This window comes from Amia ocellicauda, chromosome 5 (genome assembly GCF_036373705.1).
Source record: "Amia ocellicauda isolate fAmiCal2 chromosome 5, fAmiCal2.hap1, whole genome shotgun sequence".
In the NCBI taxonomy this organism is placed as follows: Eukaryota; Metazoa; Chordata; class Actinopteri; order Amiiformes; family Amiidae; genus Amia; species Amia ocellicauda.
The window spans coordinates 23,415,453-23,433,460 of NC_089854.1; the positions used below are offsets into that span (position 1 = coordinate 23,415,453).

An 18,008-nucleotide genomic window follows, 5' to 3' on the forward strand; every position below is an offset into this window, starting at 1 on the left:
GGACCAAAAATATACACATAGTATTGAGTGAGCAATAATAGACTTTTACACATCAACAGACCATAGTAGCAGTGTGACCTTCATTCTCCCTTACCAACAGCTGGTCGTGTAGATGAGATGGTCCAGACAGAGATGCAGTCAGGGTAGACGTCTAAGAAACGGGTTTGTTGGTGTGTGACAGCAAAGTGGTCTTTTAAGTAGCTCCTTGCTCTGTCAGTTGGAACTCCAAGTCCAGCTTGCACCTTGTAGTTACTGAAGAAGGAGGGAACATATCTGTGCTGGTGTTTCACAGAACAGACAATAACTAGTCTATATTGAGGCCGTGAGCTTCTCTGTAGGACTTCAAACTGTTCTCCCAGTGTGACACTCACATCGTAGGCCAGAAGCCCTGGATTTATCAGTGAGAAAATCTTCCCAGTCCCACCTGGGCCCCCCCATCCCAGAGACCTCCTGAGGAAGATTTCAACCTCTTCTGATGTGGTGTCTTCCCTGCAGAGCAACATTTCATCGCTAGAGGGCAGGGGCTCATTGCGGCTTTCCACATAAAGTCCCAGAGCTGTGCTGAGGATATCAGACTCTGGGCAGAGGACGAGGTTGGGTTTACCCTCCTGCAGGAAGGGAGACAGCGTCCGTTTGGTCTCTTGCTTGTTCTTCTCTGACAGACATAAGAGAAACTGAGCCAGGGTGATAATGTCTAAATGTCCATCAAGGTACCTTGCCATATCTTCTTTGAAACGCCTCCAAAGACCTTCTACATTCTCCTTAGTGCCTTCTTCCATACAGACTTCTTCAATCTGTGAAAGATCAATAAGCATTCCTGTTTTGATTTCTACCTGTTCATCGACATACTGATACTGATCAGATCCCAGCTCTACGCCTACTTCATCATAATCACAAAATTCAATGCTTTCACTGTCAGTGCTATCTTCTATTGACCCTTCATTTTGTGAAGCCCTTTGATTCTCATGTTCAAGGGAGACTTCATCAGCTTCACATGCACGAAGAGTGTGACGTTGTTGTTTTCTGGACAAACCAGGAGTCAGGGCCCAAGCATCCAGGATGTCCTTCGAAGTACACCCAGGTGTCAAGAAGGACAGCAAGGCCAAAACCTGTTGTGGCAGCCTTCTTGTCTGACAGTCCCGAAGCTGGCTGCACAAGTAAACAATCTGTCCCGCTGTGTAGTAATTCAGAGTGTAAAACTTATATCGCATCTCAGTGACTAAGGTGCACCACTCTTGGTGGCACATCTCCATGGATCGACACAGGTCCTGGAGCTGTATAGTGACTTCCCCAGTGTACTGAATGACTGCGACCCCTGGCAGCATGAAGTTGGCTTGAACGCAGGGCTGTCGGTCTGGGCTGCAGGTAATGAATGCCTCCCACTCACGGAAGAGCATGTTGCCAGAGGAGTGCAGCTGGAGGAGGATCCCACCCAGCCTTTGAACACTTTCAAACACCTAGCAGAGATTAAAATGAAGTCAGATGAGAGGCAGAGATGACACATACATGCTGCAGAGAAATAAGCAGTCCTAAGGTAAATCTAAATAAGGCACCTGCATGAATCTGTTGACCTGCTCCTTGCCATGCTCTCCTTTTGATGATATCAGCATGAGCTTGTTCTGCAGCTCCAGCAGCTCTTCCAGGGTGTATTGTTTCTCCTGATTGTCCTTCTTCACGGTCACCTGCAGGAGGCTTTGCAAAGACCTCTAAAAAACAAGCAGGGGTTACTTTTCTCTTGCAAATAATTAAAGAACTAGCATGTACTGTTTTCTTATGCCCATCTCTAACAATAAACTCCCTTAGGTCTAAAAGCAAAAGAAAATCACACCAGTAACAAGGATACTGAGATATGGCACCACTCATAAAACAAACAGGTATGTACCATTATTTGAACTTCGACATTTTATGAATTTGCCTTAGAAAGATATTTCATTACAGATAGGGGCCAATCCAAATCTTAGAATTAGATTAGGTCCATAGAGAAAGGTTAATTAATTGGGACACTGTTTCTTTGGGTTGTGTCTATACCTTTCCCTGTTGGCTCCTGGGCTTGCCCACCCGGTAAACCCCTTGCATGTTAATGGCAGTGGCGAGAGAGAGAGAGGACTGTTCCACTGATCCGTGGGTCTCTCGTAGGCCCTTGAGCCAGTCCAGCCAGCGTGTTGAATCTCTCTGCAGACATAAAACATCATGGGGATATTAAGACTGAGACTTTTGCTTTTTAAAGTCAAGAAACTGATCAAAGAAACAAAAATAAGATATAATAAGATATGGTCCAATATATGTTATGTTTTTAATTTATGAAAAAAACATCAAGTTCATTACAGATTTGGCTCTTGATGGAAGAGGGAACATTTAAATAGTGAAGGAAGTGCAGTGAGATTGAAGAAATAAATGCGTATTTGACATTTCAGAACAATGTGAACCCTTTTACTGACTTGGTGACATATACCTTATAGTTATACTATATAGTACTTTAAGTCTGCTACATAAAAATAAACAATGAGTCCAGTATGAACTCTGAATGTGACTCACGAGTTTTTCTGGGAGCTTTTCATCTCTTTCCAGGGCCACCCACACTCGACGTGCACAGTCCATAAACTCCACAAAACCAGCGCTGGACTTTAAATAGTACAGGAAGGGGCTGTACCCCATCACAGCGTCGTGAAAGCAGGCCACTCTGTCGATCTCAGAGTCATTCTCACCCGCAGAAATGGAGGCCAGGTCCACAAACACCTTCAGGTCACTCATATCTGTTAGAAGAACAGGTGATGATGGAACTGGAGATTTACTGAATATTACTTTGCTGTGAGCAGGAAGGAAAGGGGATATAGGTCACAACGATATGAACCTTGTTACCGTGAGATTCAGAAACTCAAGCCAACACACATATGGACAAGACAGTGGACAGTAGAGGTTTCTGCTGTTAAACTATAAGCCACTGCGATTCAATACAAGAGAACTATCAAGACTGTGTCACCTTCATTTATAAATTATTTTTTTAAATACATCCACTTCCCGATGCACCTACTTTTCAGGTTGTCCTTGACCCAATCAACCAAGGTCTTACAGTGCAGGAACTCTTCCAGACAGACTGCATGCTGCTCAGTGACTCCCGCCAGCTGTTCCCTTGCCTCGACAAGGTCTGAACTGAGGGACTCCAGAGCTCTCTGCTTGAAGGACTCCTCACCCTGAGAAAGCAGACAAGATTAACCTTCTGTGGATTGGTACATCCCATGGCACTGCATAATATAGTTGGAACTATAGTTAAAGATTCTTACCAGCTGTGTGAGGCTGTTTATGTGTGTGAAGTCCCCAGTGAGGTGCAGCTCCCGAGAGGTCCTCAGCACAGCGCTGGCAGATTTCGCAGCCAGGTGGAGCTGTTGGTACTCCCGGATCTGACACAGCCTGAGTGTAGGCCACCGCGAGTCCAGATGCTCATCTCTCTGCAGCAGACTGGCCATCAGCTCCAGCTCCATCTGCATCTCCATCCCTTTGCCCCGGTCCCCCGCCCTTTGTAGAGCTCTGTCCAGCTCCTCGAATGTCACTGAACCATTCAGGATTTGCAAGCCCAGCTGAAGGTAACGGAGCCGCCCTGGTGCCCAGATGAGAGCCTGGACTTGTCTCAGGGTCATGGGGAAAGGGATGACGCTGGTTTGGGAGGATGCTGTCAGGTTGGCTCTCTCCACCCACAGGCTGAGGACCAGGGTGCTATCTCGGAGCTCGTGCATTTCCCAAGCCATGTTTCGGACCCCATCACACACACTGTACCACTGTACGGCCCTTGTAGCATCGGTCTGCTTTGCCTGGCCATAGACCTGTACCTCAACAAGCTTGTTCAGGCTGACAGACTGGAGGTCCGCCTTGTGCTGCTGCTCGAGAGTGGTGAGCTCGTCCACTGAGGGAAGAACAGCAGCATGTCAGTGACCCAGAATGAGCAGAATATATGACCAAACAGTACTGTATGTCTCACAATGGAAATCCACTTTAGGGTCACAAGTGCAATGTCTCGTCTACTTGATTTTAAATTAATGTAAAAAGCAGGACTCACCTTTGAAAGATTCACTGATCTTGCTGACCATCTTTATCAGGGTGTCCATGTACTCCTTCTGTTGATTAAAGACTTGCAGATCCTTCTCTCTCTGAGTCAGCATCTTCTCCACATCGGCCTTGAAGATATCCTGTTTGGAGATATTTTGCTCTGCCGAGGACAACATCCATATAAGTTACCAATAGATGGAATAAAAAAGCTCTTGCATTGCAATCCTTCCCGTCATTTAAAATATACCTCCCATACCACACAAACAGAGAGGAAATTATTTTCATTCTTACAGAACTTGCATAGGAAGACGTAAGTGTGCCAGGTTGATAAACTCACAAACCGTATAAACCTCAAAAGCACTTACGCTGGCGGTACAGCTTAATGAACTGGTCTTTGTGCTCCAGAGTGATCTGAAGATGGCCGACAGGGATGCTACCCAGGTACAAGCCCTTCACCAGGGACGCCAGGGCAGCCTGGGCCTTACCGAGGGCCTGCCGGGCCTCGTCCACTACCTGCAGCTCCTGCCAGCCACCTGACAACATGACAGAGAGGATGGGGAGAAAATGGCAATTGAAAAAGAAGGGAGGGTGAAAAAAGTGAGTATACTTAAAATTGTATATAGGAAGTATGTTGTCATTATATCATGCCCCACCACGTACTCTGAGAGAGGAGGAAGTAGACCGCTGACTGCTGTCTGAGAAGCTGTGCCACCATCTCCCCCCCAGCCCTGGCTGTGGACTCCAGGATGATTTGGGACAGAATGGGAGGCAGGATGTCTTTAGAGCATGCTGAGAGGACAGCCAGGAGCTCCCCTTCCCTTTCAGTCTGAACACAAAGCAGAGTTTAGATGAATCTACTACAGTAAACACACAGAGCGTGGCATCCTCTGTACCTTCCTTCAACAGATTGCTGGATTTTAAAGAAGCAAAACAAAAAAGACACTTAAACTGGAATACCCTTGTCATTCATGAGAAAAAGTGCATCTCTGCCCTCATATGCCCTGATGTTGTTTGGACATTGTTATGTTAGCTAGTTAACAAAACATTTTAACATGTTTAACTGTTTATACCTATAGAACATGATGGATACAGGGATCAATGGCTCAGGTCCATTTTGCTGCTGAGTGTGACAGCTTTGCACTGACCTGGCAGACTTCTGTGATGGCTTCCTGACAGAGCTCCCTGAAACACATCTGCACAGTGGAGCTGGTCGAGGCCAGAGCCAGCTGCTCAGCGCAGCACACGGCAACCCTGTCAGACGGACTGGCCTGCAGAGCAAATAACACTAAAACTGTCACTCAACACACACATTCATCCTCTCACTGTAGAGCATGTTATTGTTATAGGAGTCACACTGTAGTGCCAGAGGTATACTTGTTAGATATGGATTCACTCTTTTGTCAACGTCTTGAATGTAGTAGGAGCTGCTGTAGCTGCACCTTAAGCTGATGTAGATGTTGTACCACAGCTTTAGTTCTACTGCTGCAGAGGTTTTGCTATGACTGAAGGAAATGCTCCAGTTCTTTGCAGCGCCAGTGAAGACTGACCCCCGGGGGCTTCCATACATACCTGTCTGAGCCTTTTCCTCAGGTCCTCCTCCACATTGTGTCTCCACTGCTCTGATAAAGGCTGCCCGGCACACTCCACGCCCAGCAAACTGTCCCAGAGCTGGAAACAAGGGCAAGAGGGGGAGCAGGACTGTCATGGAAACTGGGCCACTTCCTTACAGTTTAGTGAACTGAGCTACTGCAGTTACTCCTATGTAGGACATGACATTTCTCATGCAATTCGTCATTGTGGAGATCTGATGATGAATCACACCTTTATTACCAATGCCTTTCCATTTAAATTGCAGTTTAATGAGCCCCTCCTTAATGGAAATGAGTTCATAATGAACATGGCATCAGATCTCTGTGATTTAATTGATAAATGGATGTGGATCAACAAAGCTTATTCTGCTTACCTCTATTTCTTTAGGGTAGCTGAGAGACTTTCTTTGTTTTGACCATAGTGGTTGTTGTAGGAGGTTACCCCTCCACTGCACAAACTCACTCTGAACTCCCTCCAGTTGGGCAGTGAGACGAGTCCTTTCAGCACAGTCCCCCTCACAGTCCTGGGGGAGGAAGGTTATATAAAAATTATGGCTACTACGGTGAAAGTATTAATTCAGTATTTCAGTTGAATGTAAGTATGAACGGTCTCAAACATTCTGTGCTAGATGTACATATTTTAAATAAGGGAAAGAGAGGGAATCTAAGATGATGACTTGGCACAATACCTTTTCCAGGAATGACAGCTGAATTTCAGCCACTTTTTGGACCAGCTGGAAGGATACTATTGTGACTCTGTAGCGTTGGACCAGTATGGCCATTTTACAGATGCTCCTGTGACTGCTGACACACAATCGCAAGACGCTATCCAGGAGCCCAGAGTACAGTATCCTACAAAATAAAGGACGTGTTTTAATACAAAACTATACATAAACATTTATTTTTTTTGTAATGTATGTTGTTATTTTTTAAAATACCGTTCTTTATCTTCTTGAAGTTTCTTCAAGATATACATTATGACTTCCTCAGTTGCCTGTTAGAGATAAAAGGATAAAGTTGATGTCACATGGTCATTCCAAAGAAACCAACACACACACATATATATATATATATATATATATAATAAAAAACTAAAAGTCAGGAGTCCATACCTGTAGGTCTTTCTGAACATGATTATTATCTTGTGTTCTTTTCTCGTACTCCTGTAACCTGTAGTCCAGGTTCTGGATCACATGTTCTAGAACAGTCCCCATCTGCTTAGAGTATTCCGGAATGTCCTCTGTGGCCACCAGACAGAGCCAGTTGTGCAATACCAGGGGGCTCACCCCTGCCTGAGATCTGTGCTCTTCCATCAAGTTAAGCATTTTTCTACAGGTAAATAAAAAGAGAAATGTATGATCACTTACAGTGAGGGAAAAAAGTATTTGATCCCCTGCAGATTGTGTACGTTTGCCCACTGACAAAGAAATGATCAGTCTATAATTTTTATGGTAGGTGTATTTTAACAGTGAGAGACAGAATAACAACAAAAAAATCCAGAAACAAAAGTTATAAATTGATTTGCATGTTAATGAGGGAAATAAGTATTTGATCCCCTATCAATCAGCAAGATTTCTGGCTCCCAGGTATCTTTTATACAGGTAACAAGCTGAGATTAGGAGCACTCTCTTAAAGGGACTGCTACTAATCTCAGCTCGTTACCTGTATAAAAAACACCTGTCCACAGAAGCAATCAATCAATTAGATTCCAAACTCTCCACCATGGCCAAGACCAAAGAGCTGTCCAAGAATGTCAGGGACAAGATTGTAGACCTACACAAGGCTGAAATGGGCTATAAGACCATCGCCAAGCAGCTTGGTGAGAAGGTGACAACAGTTGGTGCGATTATTCGGTCTGGGGCTCCATGCAAGATCTCACCTCGTGGAGTTTCAATGATGATGAGAACGGTGAGGAATTAGCCCAGAACTACATGGGAGGATCTTGTTAATGATCTCAAGGCAGCTGGGACCATAGTCACCAAGAAAACAATTGGTAACACACTACGCCGTGAAGGACTGAAATCCTGCAGCGCCCGCAAGGTCCCCCTGCTCAAGAAAGCACATGTACAGGCCCGTCTGAAGTTTGCCAATGAACATCTGAATGATTCAGGGGAGAACTGGGTGAAAGTGTTGTGGTCAGATGAGACCAAATTCAAGCTCTTTGGCATCAACTCAACTCGCCGTGTTTGGAGGAGGAGGAATGACCCCAAGAACACCATCCCCACCGTCAAACATGGAGGTGGAAACATTATGCTTTGGGCGTGTTTTTCTGCTAAGGGGACAGGACAACTGAACCGCATCAAAGGGACGATGGACGGGGCCATGTACCGTCAAATCTTGGGTGAGAACCTCCTTCCCTCAGCCAGGGCATTGAAAATGGGTCGTGGATGGGTATTCCAGCATGACAATGACCCAAAACACACAGCCAAGGCAACAAAGGAGTGGCTCAAGAAGAAGCACATTAAGGTCCTGGAGTGGCCTAGCCAGTCTCCAGACCTTAATCCCATAGAAAATCTGTGGAGGGAGCTGAAGGTTCGAGTTGCCAAACGTCGGCCTCGAAACCTTAATGACTTGGAGAGGATCTGCAAAGAGGAGTGGGACAAAATCCCTCCTGAGATGTGTGCAAACCTGGGGGAAAACTACAAGAATCGTCTGACCTCTGTGATTGCCAACAAGGGTTTTGCCACCAAGTAATAAGTCGAAGGGGTCAAATACTTATTTCCCTCATTAACATGCAAATCAATTTATAAGTTTTTTTAAATGCATTTTTCTGGATTTGTTTGTTGTTATTCTGTCTCTCACTGTTAAAATACACCTACCATTAAAATTATAGACTGATCATTTCTTTGTCAGTGGGCAAACGTACAAAATCAGCAGGGGATCAAATACTTTTTTCCCCCACTGTATGTATACCATATTTGATAGTTTACACTCCGGTTACAGAAACCTTGTGGTTTCAAGGGCCCTGCCAGAGCCTCAGAGTAAAATCACAACATCAAAAACAAAATAAAACAAAAACAAAGTGCAGATGGAAAAAACACACCTCCTCTTGTCTGGAAGACATCTGATCCTCTCTCTGAAAGTAGAGAAGTTGACCCCCTCCAGTCCTGCCCGGTGCCACTTCTCCACAGCTCGGCCCAGGTCTGTCCTGGCACCAGCCTCGCCAGGCCCTCTGAGCATGTGCAGAAGAGGAAGGAGCAGGGGCAGCTCGACAAGGGCGTCCTGGGCACAGCGGTTCAGCAGGTTGATCACTGTACTGGACACAGAGTAGCAGCCAGTCTGTGAGTTCCCAGAATGCAGTGTGTCACATTGAATCAGAGTGATGTCATGGACACATAAGTCAAACTACAAAAGCTACCCAGGAAACCCTGCAAAGTAATTTTTTCAGCTTATGTGACTGAATCACTTCCTTCACCTTTCAAATCAGGGCCCAAAGCCAATTCATTATACATTTAACATATAACTTTTGAAATACGTTTATTAAGTAGCTTGAAACTAGGTTTCTTTGTTTCCAATAAAAAAAAAAGCAATAGAAAACAAAAATAACTCCTCTGACACATACCATTGTGGATTCTGAAAGAGGACTTTTAGCTCTTCCAGGTTTTCCGTGTTTTGTGCGGCAGGGCTGGAGGACAGCAGGCGACACACTGCAGCATAGCCCTGGACGCCCAGCTGCAGACTGCAGGCGATGCTGGCCTGGAACACTACAAAGCCCAGCACCAGGGGGTTGTGTCCAGATGACTTCTTCTGCAGAGGCCCCTGAGGGCCAGTCTGCAAGAACTGGAGCAAGCGCTCCACAATCACCTGGGACACCTGCTCACGAGACAAAAGGGAAGGTCCTTCATGTTTTTCATTTAGTACGTTTTAGTAGGTTGGTGAAATAATATACTAAAAACTATAATTTTATGTTTGTCCTGATGTATTACAACACAAGGTTTTTGCAGAGAGTATAGTCAGATTTTTTCACACAGAGGAAATTCTGAAAAAATCAAGTAACCAGTAACTCACATCCATGGACGGAAGGAAATTGCCTGGGAAAACCACACACTGATCAGACTTCTGAAGGCACATCTGAAAGTGTCGTAAATGCTGAATGAACTGTCCAATACTGTCCTTATTTGAAGTTTCGAGTTTTTGGAAGATTCTGTCCAGCAGTGTTTTGCTAGAAGTTTGTCTTGCTTGTAGAATTTCATTATCTCTTGAGCGGGTGAAGCTGTACACCCATTCTGTTAACCTCGAGTACGCCTGATGATGTATAAAACCTTCATAGAGGTGCAACTCTGTAAAATACAGCAGTGAGAATGAATCTCCTCAACACATTAATACATACGTGCATACATAACAAAAGCTCAGAAAAAGACACTTTGAAAACCAGGTACACAATAAATAATTCTGGAATAACTTTTTTGTCTACCTTTTACTTGGGGGTCAGTGGGTATATTCACTTTTCTTTCAGCCATTTCTACGATCTGTTTCTGTGTTTGCTGTACAGCATATTGGTAGGACATAACTCCTCCTCTGAATAAAAATCTCTCTTCCACAGAGACGTGAGCTTCAACCAGATAGCCTTGCAAACCCAACCCTCTGAAAGACAAAGAGTGCAATGGAAATTATGCTAAACAAGCACATATGATGCACAAGGTCTGTTTCAGAGATCAGCCAGGAAACAACACTCACCTGAAATGGGTCATTTGAAGAATGTTATAACCCCCTGAATACAGCAGGACCAGTTGGTGCAGCTTTGTGTTGAACCGAAACTTTTTATCAAGGACGGCATAAATATAAATGGTGAACATTGGTGGACCAGTGGGGCTTCTCACTGGGGACGACTTCCTGAAACAGGGAGACACAGACCAGACACCGCAATAAATTAATCCTGGCCGGCTGCCTTCAGTTCATCATAGTTAACTGATCAGTCACCAACAGCAACCATTTGCCCTGTAACTCAAGTAATCTGAATATGACTTTAAAGATATATATTTACATAATTGTTTTCAAATTAGAACAGATTATCACTTCGCAAACAATCATAAAAATATAGTTCTATCATATAGATTTCATACATTTTTATTTAACAAGATCAATCAGATTAAGGGAAAATATACATTAGCCATGACTCACCGGTTTCCCTTCACCTGGGATTGGCTTCCTTCAGCCGGTGAATCCGAGGGCTTCTCTGGACTCTTCACGCCGTCCTTCGCCTCTTCACTCTTGTTGACACTGTCTTTCACGGTCTGTTTGACCTCTGTTGATGATGCAGACTCAGCTTGTTGTGTTGCCAATGTTTCTACAACTCCACTCCCGAGATCCTCAGACCCTGACTGTCCATCCTTCGATTCGGTGTCCTTCTCTGTTTTAGTCCTCTTCAGTTTAGATTCCTCTGGTCCTTGAGCTGGGGTGGTAGTGTCTGCCTGTGATTGCTCCTGCTCCATCTTTTCCGGCACAACATCAGTGTTTTCTTTCATGGGGTCCGTCTGTGTGTGCTGTGTCTTGTGTTTTGTTTGCTTTGTCTGTGTTTCCTTGTTCTTCGTCCTCAGATTTCTGTTCCCAGCCTGTGTCTTGGTTTTCTCTGACTTGTCTTCCTGGTCCTCTGTCTGTGTTCCCTTGCTGTTCCCAGTGAGTGTGTCAGTCCCCATCTCTCCCACCCCACTCCCCTCCTCACTCTTTCTCTGTACACTCTCCGATCCACCAGAAGCTGTCTTCACACTTTCTCCTCCAACGTCTGCCTTCTCTGTCTTTTTCTTTTTCCTTTTTCTGCTTCTCTTTGAGGTTTTTCCTTGTTCACATGGCTGGAAAACAAAACCAAAAGTATTCAAATCCATTCAACAGAAAAATGTTACAGGAAATAAAAAAAAGAGCAAACATTGTCTTCAGCTTTTGGAGAATATCTACCTTGTTAGTAGAATCACCTTTTGACAGGGTTCTAATGTTATCTCACCTGCTCTGTACCGGACTTGCTGGCCGTAGTGTCCTCTTGGGCAGCAACTGCCTCCTCCACCGCTGGGTTCCCATTGTCTTCAGTCGTGGTGGCATTTCCTGCCGTCTCAAGATTTATCTTCACACCTCCTTCTGTGGACACCTCCTTTAATTGGGGGTCCATTCCTCCTCGACCACTCCCTTCACAGCCTATATGGGAATTGGGGGGACGGGGACAGGGGACAACTCCTCACTCTCTCCTGTGAAAATAAAGTATCATATAATTTTGCACATGGCTGAGAGCAATGCTACCTTGCTAAGCGACTATCAAAAGTACAGCCAAATAAAAGACATTTGTCTTTTACCTACTTATCTTTTTCAATGTAACCTACTTATCTTTTTATCATTACCTATCTCTTGTCTTCATGTTTTTTTTATGTTCCCATGAGAAAAATACATGCAGGGGAAAATATCGTTATATTCCATATAGAATTTCATTTTTTTTAACCTTAATGGGACAGAAAGGATAGGGTCATGATTTAATCAGTCCACTTTCTCTACTCATTCTGTGGAACCAACATATTCATGCTCTTGTGGTGATAAAGGGATTCAGTCTAGGATTTAATGCAATTATATATCTTACAGAGAGACGGTCAAGTTTTCAGATACAGCTGCCTGGAGCCACAGAGACGGCAGTGAAACACAGCCCTTACCTGTGGATGTGTCCTGCCAGTCACAGCCTTCTTTCCCACTGGGAAATCCTGGGATAACTTCACAGGCAGAAAGGGAATATCTCAACTGGAAATAATACCAATCCTGTCTGCATCATGAACTATTCACCATAACAGTCTTTATTTTACATTGCCTCAATACAGTTTGCGCTATCTAATAAAAGAAAAGTAGGTGGAGAGAATACTTGCTGGAATTGGTCCAGGAATGTTTAAATTAATAAGCCATTAAGATACAGTTTGCTTTATCATGAGCACATACACATATTCACATTTCCAGAAATCTGGATAATACACAATAAATGTACACATTGTTTTTAATTGTGCATCAAAACAACAGTAGAAGTACGTTATTTCAAATGCAAATAATGGATTATACAATTCCACAACAATTATTTTCTAATGCATGATGTAACTTGTTGTATGCGCAGCTCTGTTGATCAAGGGTTGGTTAAGACATTCTTGAAAGAACAAGTAGGCTACATTGTTGCACTTATATTATGATTTTTGCAAATAGCTATATTATTCAATATAGATTGCAAACAATAAGGGAATCAAATATCAATGATGCTGATCAAGTTCAGTACTATCCTAATGCGACCCATTCTACCTTTTTATGCGGCAATTGAAAGTTTGGAAGAAAAAGTAAGATAAAGAAGACAATATTAAAAGGTCCACACGTACCTACAAATGTTGTCATTAAGTGGTCTATCAATTTGCACTCGTTTTAATCCGTCAAAACTTTGTTGTCATGCTCCTAGAAAGACTCAGGGTTTATGTGCAAACCCATCGCAGGCTCAGGAAACCTGCCAAGACCCACCTACTGCAAGATTAAGGGACCATCTGCAGTATTGTGACTCTATGCAGTTTAAAGCATTTGTAATGTAATGTATTTTTCATGTAAAACGCATAGTAATCTGTGGATTGCTACAATGTTCAGACCACCATAGACAGCTGCGTTTACTGTAGACGTTACTTTAAGTGCTTTGCATGGGTTTTACATTATTACAGTTGTAGCACAACATGAATGGTCCCTTACATACAGCTGGCAATCCCGCCCATGACGGGTCTGAAACATTTCAGTTTCGTTTCTGGCTGCCATTGATGAGGAAACGGACAGGGTGGGGGAGTGAACTGATACCCAGCGTGATCACATATCGTTCCCGCATTCGTGTTGTTGTGACCTTTAAAAAGTAATGCTATACAATACACTTAAATGTTTAATATTTCAATTTTGGAAGAAAAAAAATCCTACTTTTATTCTGTGCATCAGTTTATAGTAATGTTGCTCTTTTGCCCCTATTACATCCACTTAGACAACAGTTTTGGGATGCATTATTGAGGGGAGTTTTGTTGGCAGCGGCTTTAAGACATAATAGTTCAATTTATTGAAGTAGAATAAGTAAGATCCCGACCCCGGAGGAAGAGAAACACAAGTCAAACACTGTGCATTACTGTTTATTATGTGTTAATATATATATAACACTGAAATCGTTTTCCTTCCCTGATAACAACAACACAAAAATCTGTGGAGCTGGAGACAATATAGAAAGTAAAGAGACATAAACATTTGTGTTGCATATGAGATTGCATTGGTGTTCATGAACAGCTGTTTGCAGAAGTATAGTATAGCAAGTATAGTGGATTTTCAACAAGCAAACCAATCAAGTAAAGTGACACTTTTAATGAATGGCTACTCTGAATGATACATTGATACCCATAGCTTTGCATTGAAGGCACAGAACAAGGATCACTCGGGACACAGCGATGGAAACAGGAAATCACGCATCACTTTCAATCCATTGCCTTAAAGACAGGCAGAAGGACACCAATTCCACGTGAAGGAGCCCAGGCTGTCTGTCTCAGCATGCTTTTCAACAGGAGTGTCCTGATACCACACATCCTCACCGCAGATCTGCTTCTGAAGCTTGGCAGACCACTTTGTTATAACATTTTATTGAACACAGTAGAAACATCTGCAAGATGTTGTCAATACACAGAAAATACAGAAATATCTATATTCGTCAAATACAAGTCCATATTCATCACAATCAGCTATCGTGCCAATTTAAGCACTCTCTTGAAATCCTTTCTGTAAAAAATAATTGATTTAATTTGCAATTCTAATATACATAGCTTGTCTGCTTGATTAACTTTCTCATTGCTATGATATAGCTTTTTGCTGCCACCTAGTGACACTCCATTCTCTGAACCCACCACCAGGATGGTGCTCAGTGATAATTTTGAATTTAAAACAGCCAAAAAGAAAGAAGAAAGTAATAATCTATAGAAAACTAAAAGAAACTAGATCAGCTCAGCGAATCACAGAAGACAGAAGTCAGAACAGGGGTTGTTTCTTTAAATTTTCTACAGATATACATTTTTGCGTTTCTCACATTAACCTTCCTAAGATTTGAGCGGTTCGGTGTCAAGCCATGTAGGAAGTCTTGGGGGCTGGTTGTTTCTGTGGGATCTGCCCCTCTCAGGCCTCAGGTATCCTAGGTTTCTTGACTCTCCGGAGCACAATCCTGGTCCTGGGGGCTCTCTCTGGACTGGTCTGTGGGGCGGTGGGCTCCCGTCGGGGAGTTGAAGGGCCCCTGCCGGCCTGCATGTCATCCACAAAGGCCTCAACCCCATCAAACTTGTTGGTGAGCTCCCCCAGACGCTCCTTCAAGACGTTGAACTCCTTGTAGAGGTCTCCCAAAGCGTCAGACAGGGACTGGATTCTGGGTGGGAAGCAAGCACAGTGAGCAATGACAGACAAGGGAGCAGGCAGATGAGACAACTCAAGGAATTAATAATGTAAAATCACAGGTGGAGGAAGAACGAAAATGCTGTGGGTTTGTATCAGGACATTCATATGTAGATATTCTATTATAATTGTCTCCAGATCCAAGAAAGAGGGTTAAAAACTGTGAAACATGTGCCAAGTTCATAACCATAACTTTCGTTATGCATTCCTTATTTTAGCCTTCATTGTGAAAATTGTTCATATATTTGTTTTAGTTCATTTGCATTGTATTGATACCGTGGGCTTAGAAGCAAACCCTTCTGTCGGTGTGTTGTATCCTGCACTCAGCAGCTTTCCAAATTCCCTATGCTGTCCTTATCCACATTCACTGCTAGATAACACAAACAAACAAACCAGGGTCTGCAACATATTCCTGTCCAAATAAACACAGAGACACACAGAGGTCCTCTTTCCAGCAGAGACACTTACCTCCCGTAATCCGGGAGCACAGTATTGTGGTCGTTTAACAGCAGGTCCTTCACTTGAGTCATTATGGCAAACTTCCAGTTGTCCAGCACCGTGGTGAGGTTGGCACAGCTCCTCGTGTTCACTTTGTCCACTGCAGGGTGACACCCAACCCACACACAGTTACAGACACCTCAGCAGAGACACACACAGCTCACTCTGAATTACTGACCAGTTTCTGCAGAGGATCAAACATGCTTCATGAAATCAGAGTGACTAAAGGCTGGTCAAACAGCAGCAACTGGTATATTGGACACCAGAAATTTAATTTCCTTGATAGGGAGATTAATACTTGATCCCCATATTGATTGCCTAATCTTGTGCAAAGGCTGAACCCTTAGTGTAGGACTGTCTGCGAGAGCGACGCATGGCAGGGGTTGGCATACAGAGAGGAGGTCCAGGCAGACTCACTGTCAGTTCGGTCATCCCAGTCCGAGTGTTGCCTCCTCTTCTTGCTGGCAGTGCACAGCGCAGCTAGACACAGCAGGGCCAAGGTTGCCCTCATCGTCACTCAAACACCAGGACAGCTCTCAGGACCCGCCACACCACGCCACACCACAGACGACTAGAGCACTGCCGAGACACACACAGCAGACACTGACAAAACTGGTCAACTTGTTTACACTAGTATTCACCTCAATTCAACAGCACTGACATCCTGCATGAGTAGAATCGGTCTGAATTGTGAAAAATCTGAAGCTTTTTTTTGTACCAAGTGGGCTGTAAATCTGTGGTCAATATGAATGCAGGTATGGATCTGCAAACTGGAGACACATGTGGTATAAGTTAGAGCTGGGAGACCTGGCATTGCAGTGTTATCAGGCTAACACTCCCTGCTGTGAGACAGTCCAGCTCCCCGAACAAAGCTTACTAATGCTAAAAGCTTACTTTGTGACCTTTCGACAGGGCAGCATGCTCGTCTATGTCAAATGTACAGGAGATATTCAAAAGCAAATGCATCTTTAAAACCCCATGCAACACATGCTTCATAAAGGATATTTGCAAATGCAAGCTAACTAAAGCAACCTCCCCACCCCTCCAAAAACAAAAAGCATGGCCATTGCCACTTTCACAACAGCTTTACCTTGGCTATTATTGTGATGACAGATGTTATTGTGTCTTGTCTTTTCTGGTCTGATAGTAAAATCACTTTGCATACACAACACTGAGCATTATTTCTACTGATGGATCCAGCAATATAAATCATTTCAACTAACTGACTGGATAGCTTCTTCTTTAATAAATGCAGAGAAAACCTAACTAAAAAAGCATTATCCATTGTATTTTATATTTTAACAAATGTAGATGTTTCAGGATATTTTGCACATAAAAGGCTAACCACATTTATCAATCAGCTTTTCTTAGCAGGTTCAATTAGCGTGTAAAACAATGCATGGTATAATAAACAATGATATACCTGAGAGGGAAGCAGGAGTGCGGGGCTGAGTTTCCGGTATCCCAGTCAGACTATTCCTATTAACAGGAGCTCCCAATCCTTGCAATACCAGAAAGCCAAGTGCGGTGAGTGAGAGTGAGGCAGCTCCCTTAAATCCTACCCCCCCAACCCCTTTCCCAGCCTGCCTATCTCATACTGAAGCCGTTATATTCCAGGAGGGAGTCTCCCAGACCTCTTTCCACTCCTGTAGCTCCATGTGATGCAAACTTTCTAAACAGGTCCCCATCCCCCCCAGCCATTTTACAACATAAAGTGCTTTGGAAAATTACAGGCATCCATCAACAGTGTGTGGTTCTCCACACTGGGCACCTCGAATGCCAGAATTGCATCATGTTCGACATGTAACGTTTTGTAAGTTGTTTCCTTGGGTTAAGATTCATTCATCCATTTGGAGAGAGTGTTTTCTGGGGTTGAAAATGCTGGTGTCATTAATCTCTGTGGTTTTATTGGTGCTATAGGGAAATCAGACTCTTGCCTGCTCTTAATTCTACTGGGGGTTACTCTTGTTCTGACCGCTGATCTGATTTAAATTAAGGACTACTTACAATTCAGCTCTCCGATTTAACCTTCAAACCACCAAGCGACACATAACCGCACATATGGCATTAGCTCATCAGCTCAGATCACTGCTGTGTGTGTGGATATAACGTGGCCACCACACCATCAATCTTCCTCTGCTCCTGCTGAAGTCATGTGTCCTTCTCTCCTGCAGTGAGAAAAAATGCTCAACAGAATAATGCCATCTCATGCCACACCGCCCTCGCCCGCCTGTAGGTTTCCAGTTACGAGATCATTCCCAAAGGAGTACATTTATCAAGACCAATCACTCCAGAGAGCCCGGACACTGTGGAAGCCTATAAACTGGCTCAAGTTACCAGAGGGCTCACTCCAGTGTGTCCGTTTGATGTGGCCATGCTCCCTCCACACCGCATTCCTCCACACAGACGTAATAATTCGCACACATCTGTGGCCCACAAGGGAGAGTTCTTGTTTAGGGGAAGCTGTACGTGTAGTTAATAACC

General features: G+C 43.8%; 2 protein-coding genes across 5 annotated transcripts in view; both read right to left on the reverse strand.

The window, feature by feature from the left end:
- The window catches only part of rnf213b (ring finger protein 213b), a 34,112-nt gene extending 21,064 nt beyond the window's left edge, over positions 1-13,048 (reverse strand). For 2 of the 3 annotated variants that reach the window (XM_066704395.1, XM_066704397.1), the window contains exons 1-24: positions 12,959-13,048; positions 12,260-12,316; positions 11,569-11,806; positions 10,752-11,419; positions 10,308-10,463; positions 10,045-10,214; positions 9,639-9,910; positions 9,193-9,443; positions 8,674-8,886; positions 6,743-6,959; positions 6,569-6,624; positions 6,320-6,482; positions 6,005-6,154; positions 5,611-5,709; positions 5,187-5,309; positions 4,702-4,867; positions 4,407-4,574; positions 4,052-4,201; positions 3,282-3,898; positions 3,032-3,191; positions 2,536-2,753; positions 2,029-2,172; positions 1,554-1,706; positions 95-1,457 (exon numbers count right to left, since the gene is read on the reverse strand). In XM_066704395.1, coding sequence (XP_066560492.1) covers positions 95-1,457; positions 1,554-1,706; positions 2,029-2,172; positions 2,536-2,753; positions 3,032-3,191; positions 3,282-3,898; positions 4,052-4,201; positions 4,407-4,574; positions 4,702-4,867; positions 5,187-5,309; positions 5,611-5,709; positions 6,005-6,154; positions 6,320-6,482; positions 6,569-6,624; positions 6,743-6,959; positions 8,674-8,886; positions 9,193-9,443; positions 9,639-9,910; positions 10,045-10,214; positions 10,308-10,463; positions 10,752-11,419; positions 11,569-11,730 — 5,839 coding nt within the window. In that variant the 5' untranslated portion in view covers positions 11,731-11,806; positions 12,260-12,316; positions 12,959-13,048. Of the gene's footprint in view, positions 1-94; positions 1,458-1,553; positions 1,707-2,028; positions 2,173-2,535; positions 2,754-3,031; positions 3,192-3,281; positions 3,899-4,051; positions 4,202-4,406; positions 4,575-4,701; positions 4,868-5,186; positions 5,310-5,610; positions 5,710-6,004; positions 6,155-6,319; positions 6,483-6,568; positions 6,625-6,742; positions 6,960-8,673; positions 8,887-9,192; positions 9,444-9,638; positions 9,911-10,044; positions 10,215-10,307; positions 10,464-10,751; positions 11,420-11,568; positions 11,807-12,259; positions 12,345-12,958 lie in introns of all 3 variants that reach the window. The other variant, XM_066704396.1, reaches the window with a different exon arrangement.
- Positions 13,049-13,716: 668 nt separating this feature from the next.
- On the reverse strand, positions 13,717-17,104 carry LOC136749826 (uncharacterized). Of its 2 annotated transcripts, none has more exons than XM_066704398.1 (4): positions 16,948-17,104; positions 15,942-16,103; positions 15,495-15,624; positions 13,717-15,000 (listed from the first exon to the last, which is right to left on the reverse strand). In XM_066704398.1, exons 2-4 carry the CDS (start codon positions 16,033-16,035, stop codon positions 14,757-14,759), a joined length of 468 nt encoding a protein of 155 aa, XP_066560495.1. In that variant the 5' UTR covers positions 16,036-16,103; positions 16,948-17,104; the 3' UTR covers positions 13,717-14,756. The 2 variants fall into 2 exon arrangements, with proteins under 2 accessions (XP_066560495.1, XP_066560496.1); XM_066704399.1 differs by having other exon boundaries at positions 15,942-16,127; positions 16,948-17,100.
- Between the last annotated feature and the right edge of the window lie 904 nt (positions 17,105-18,008).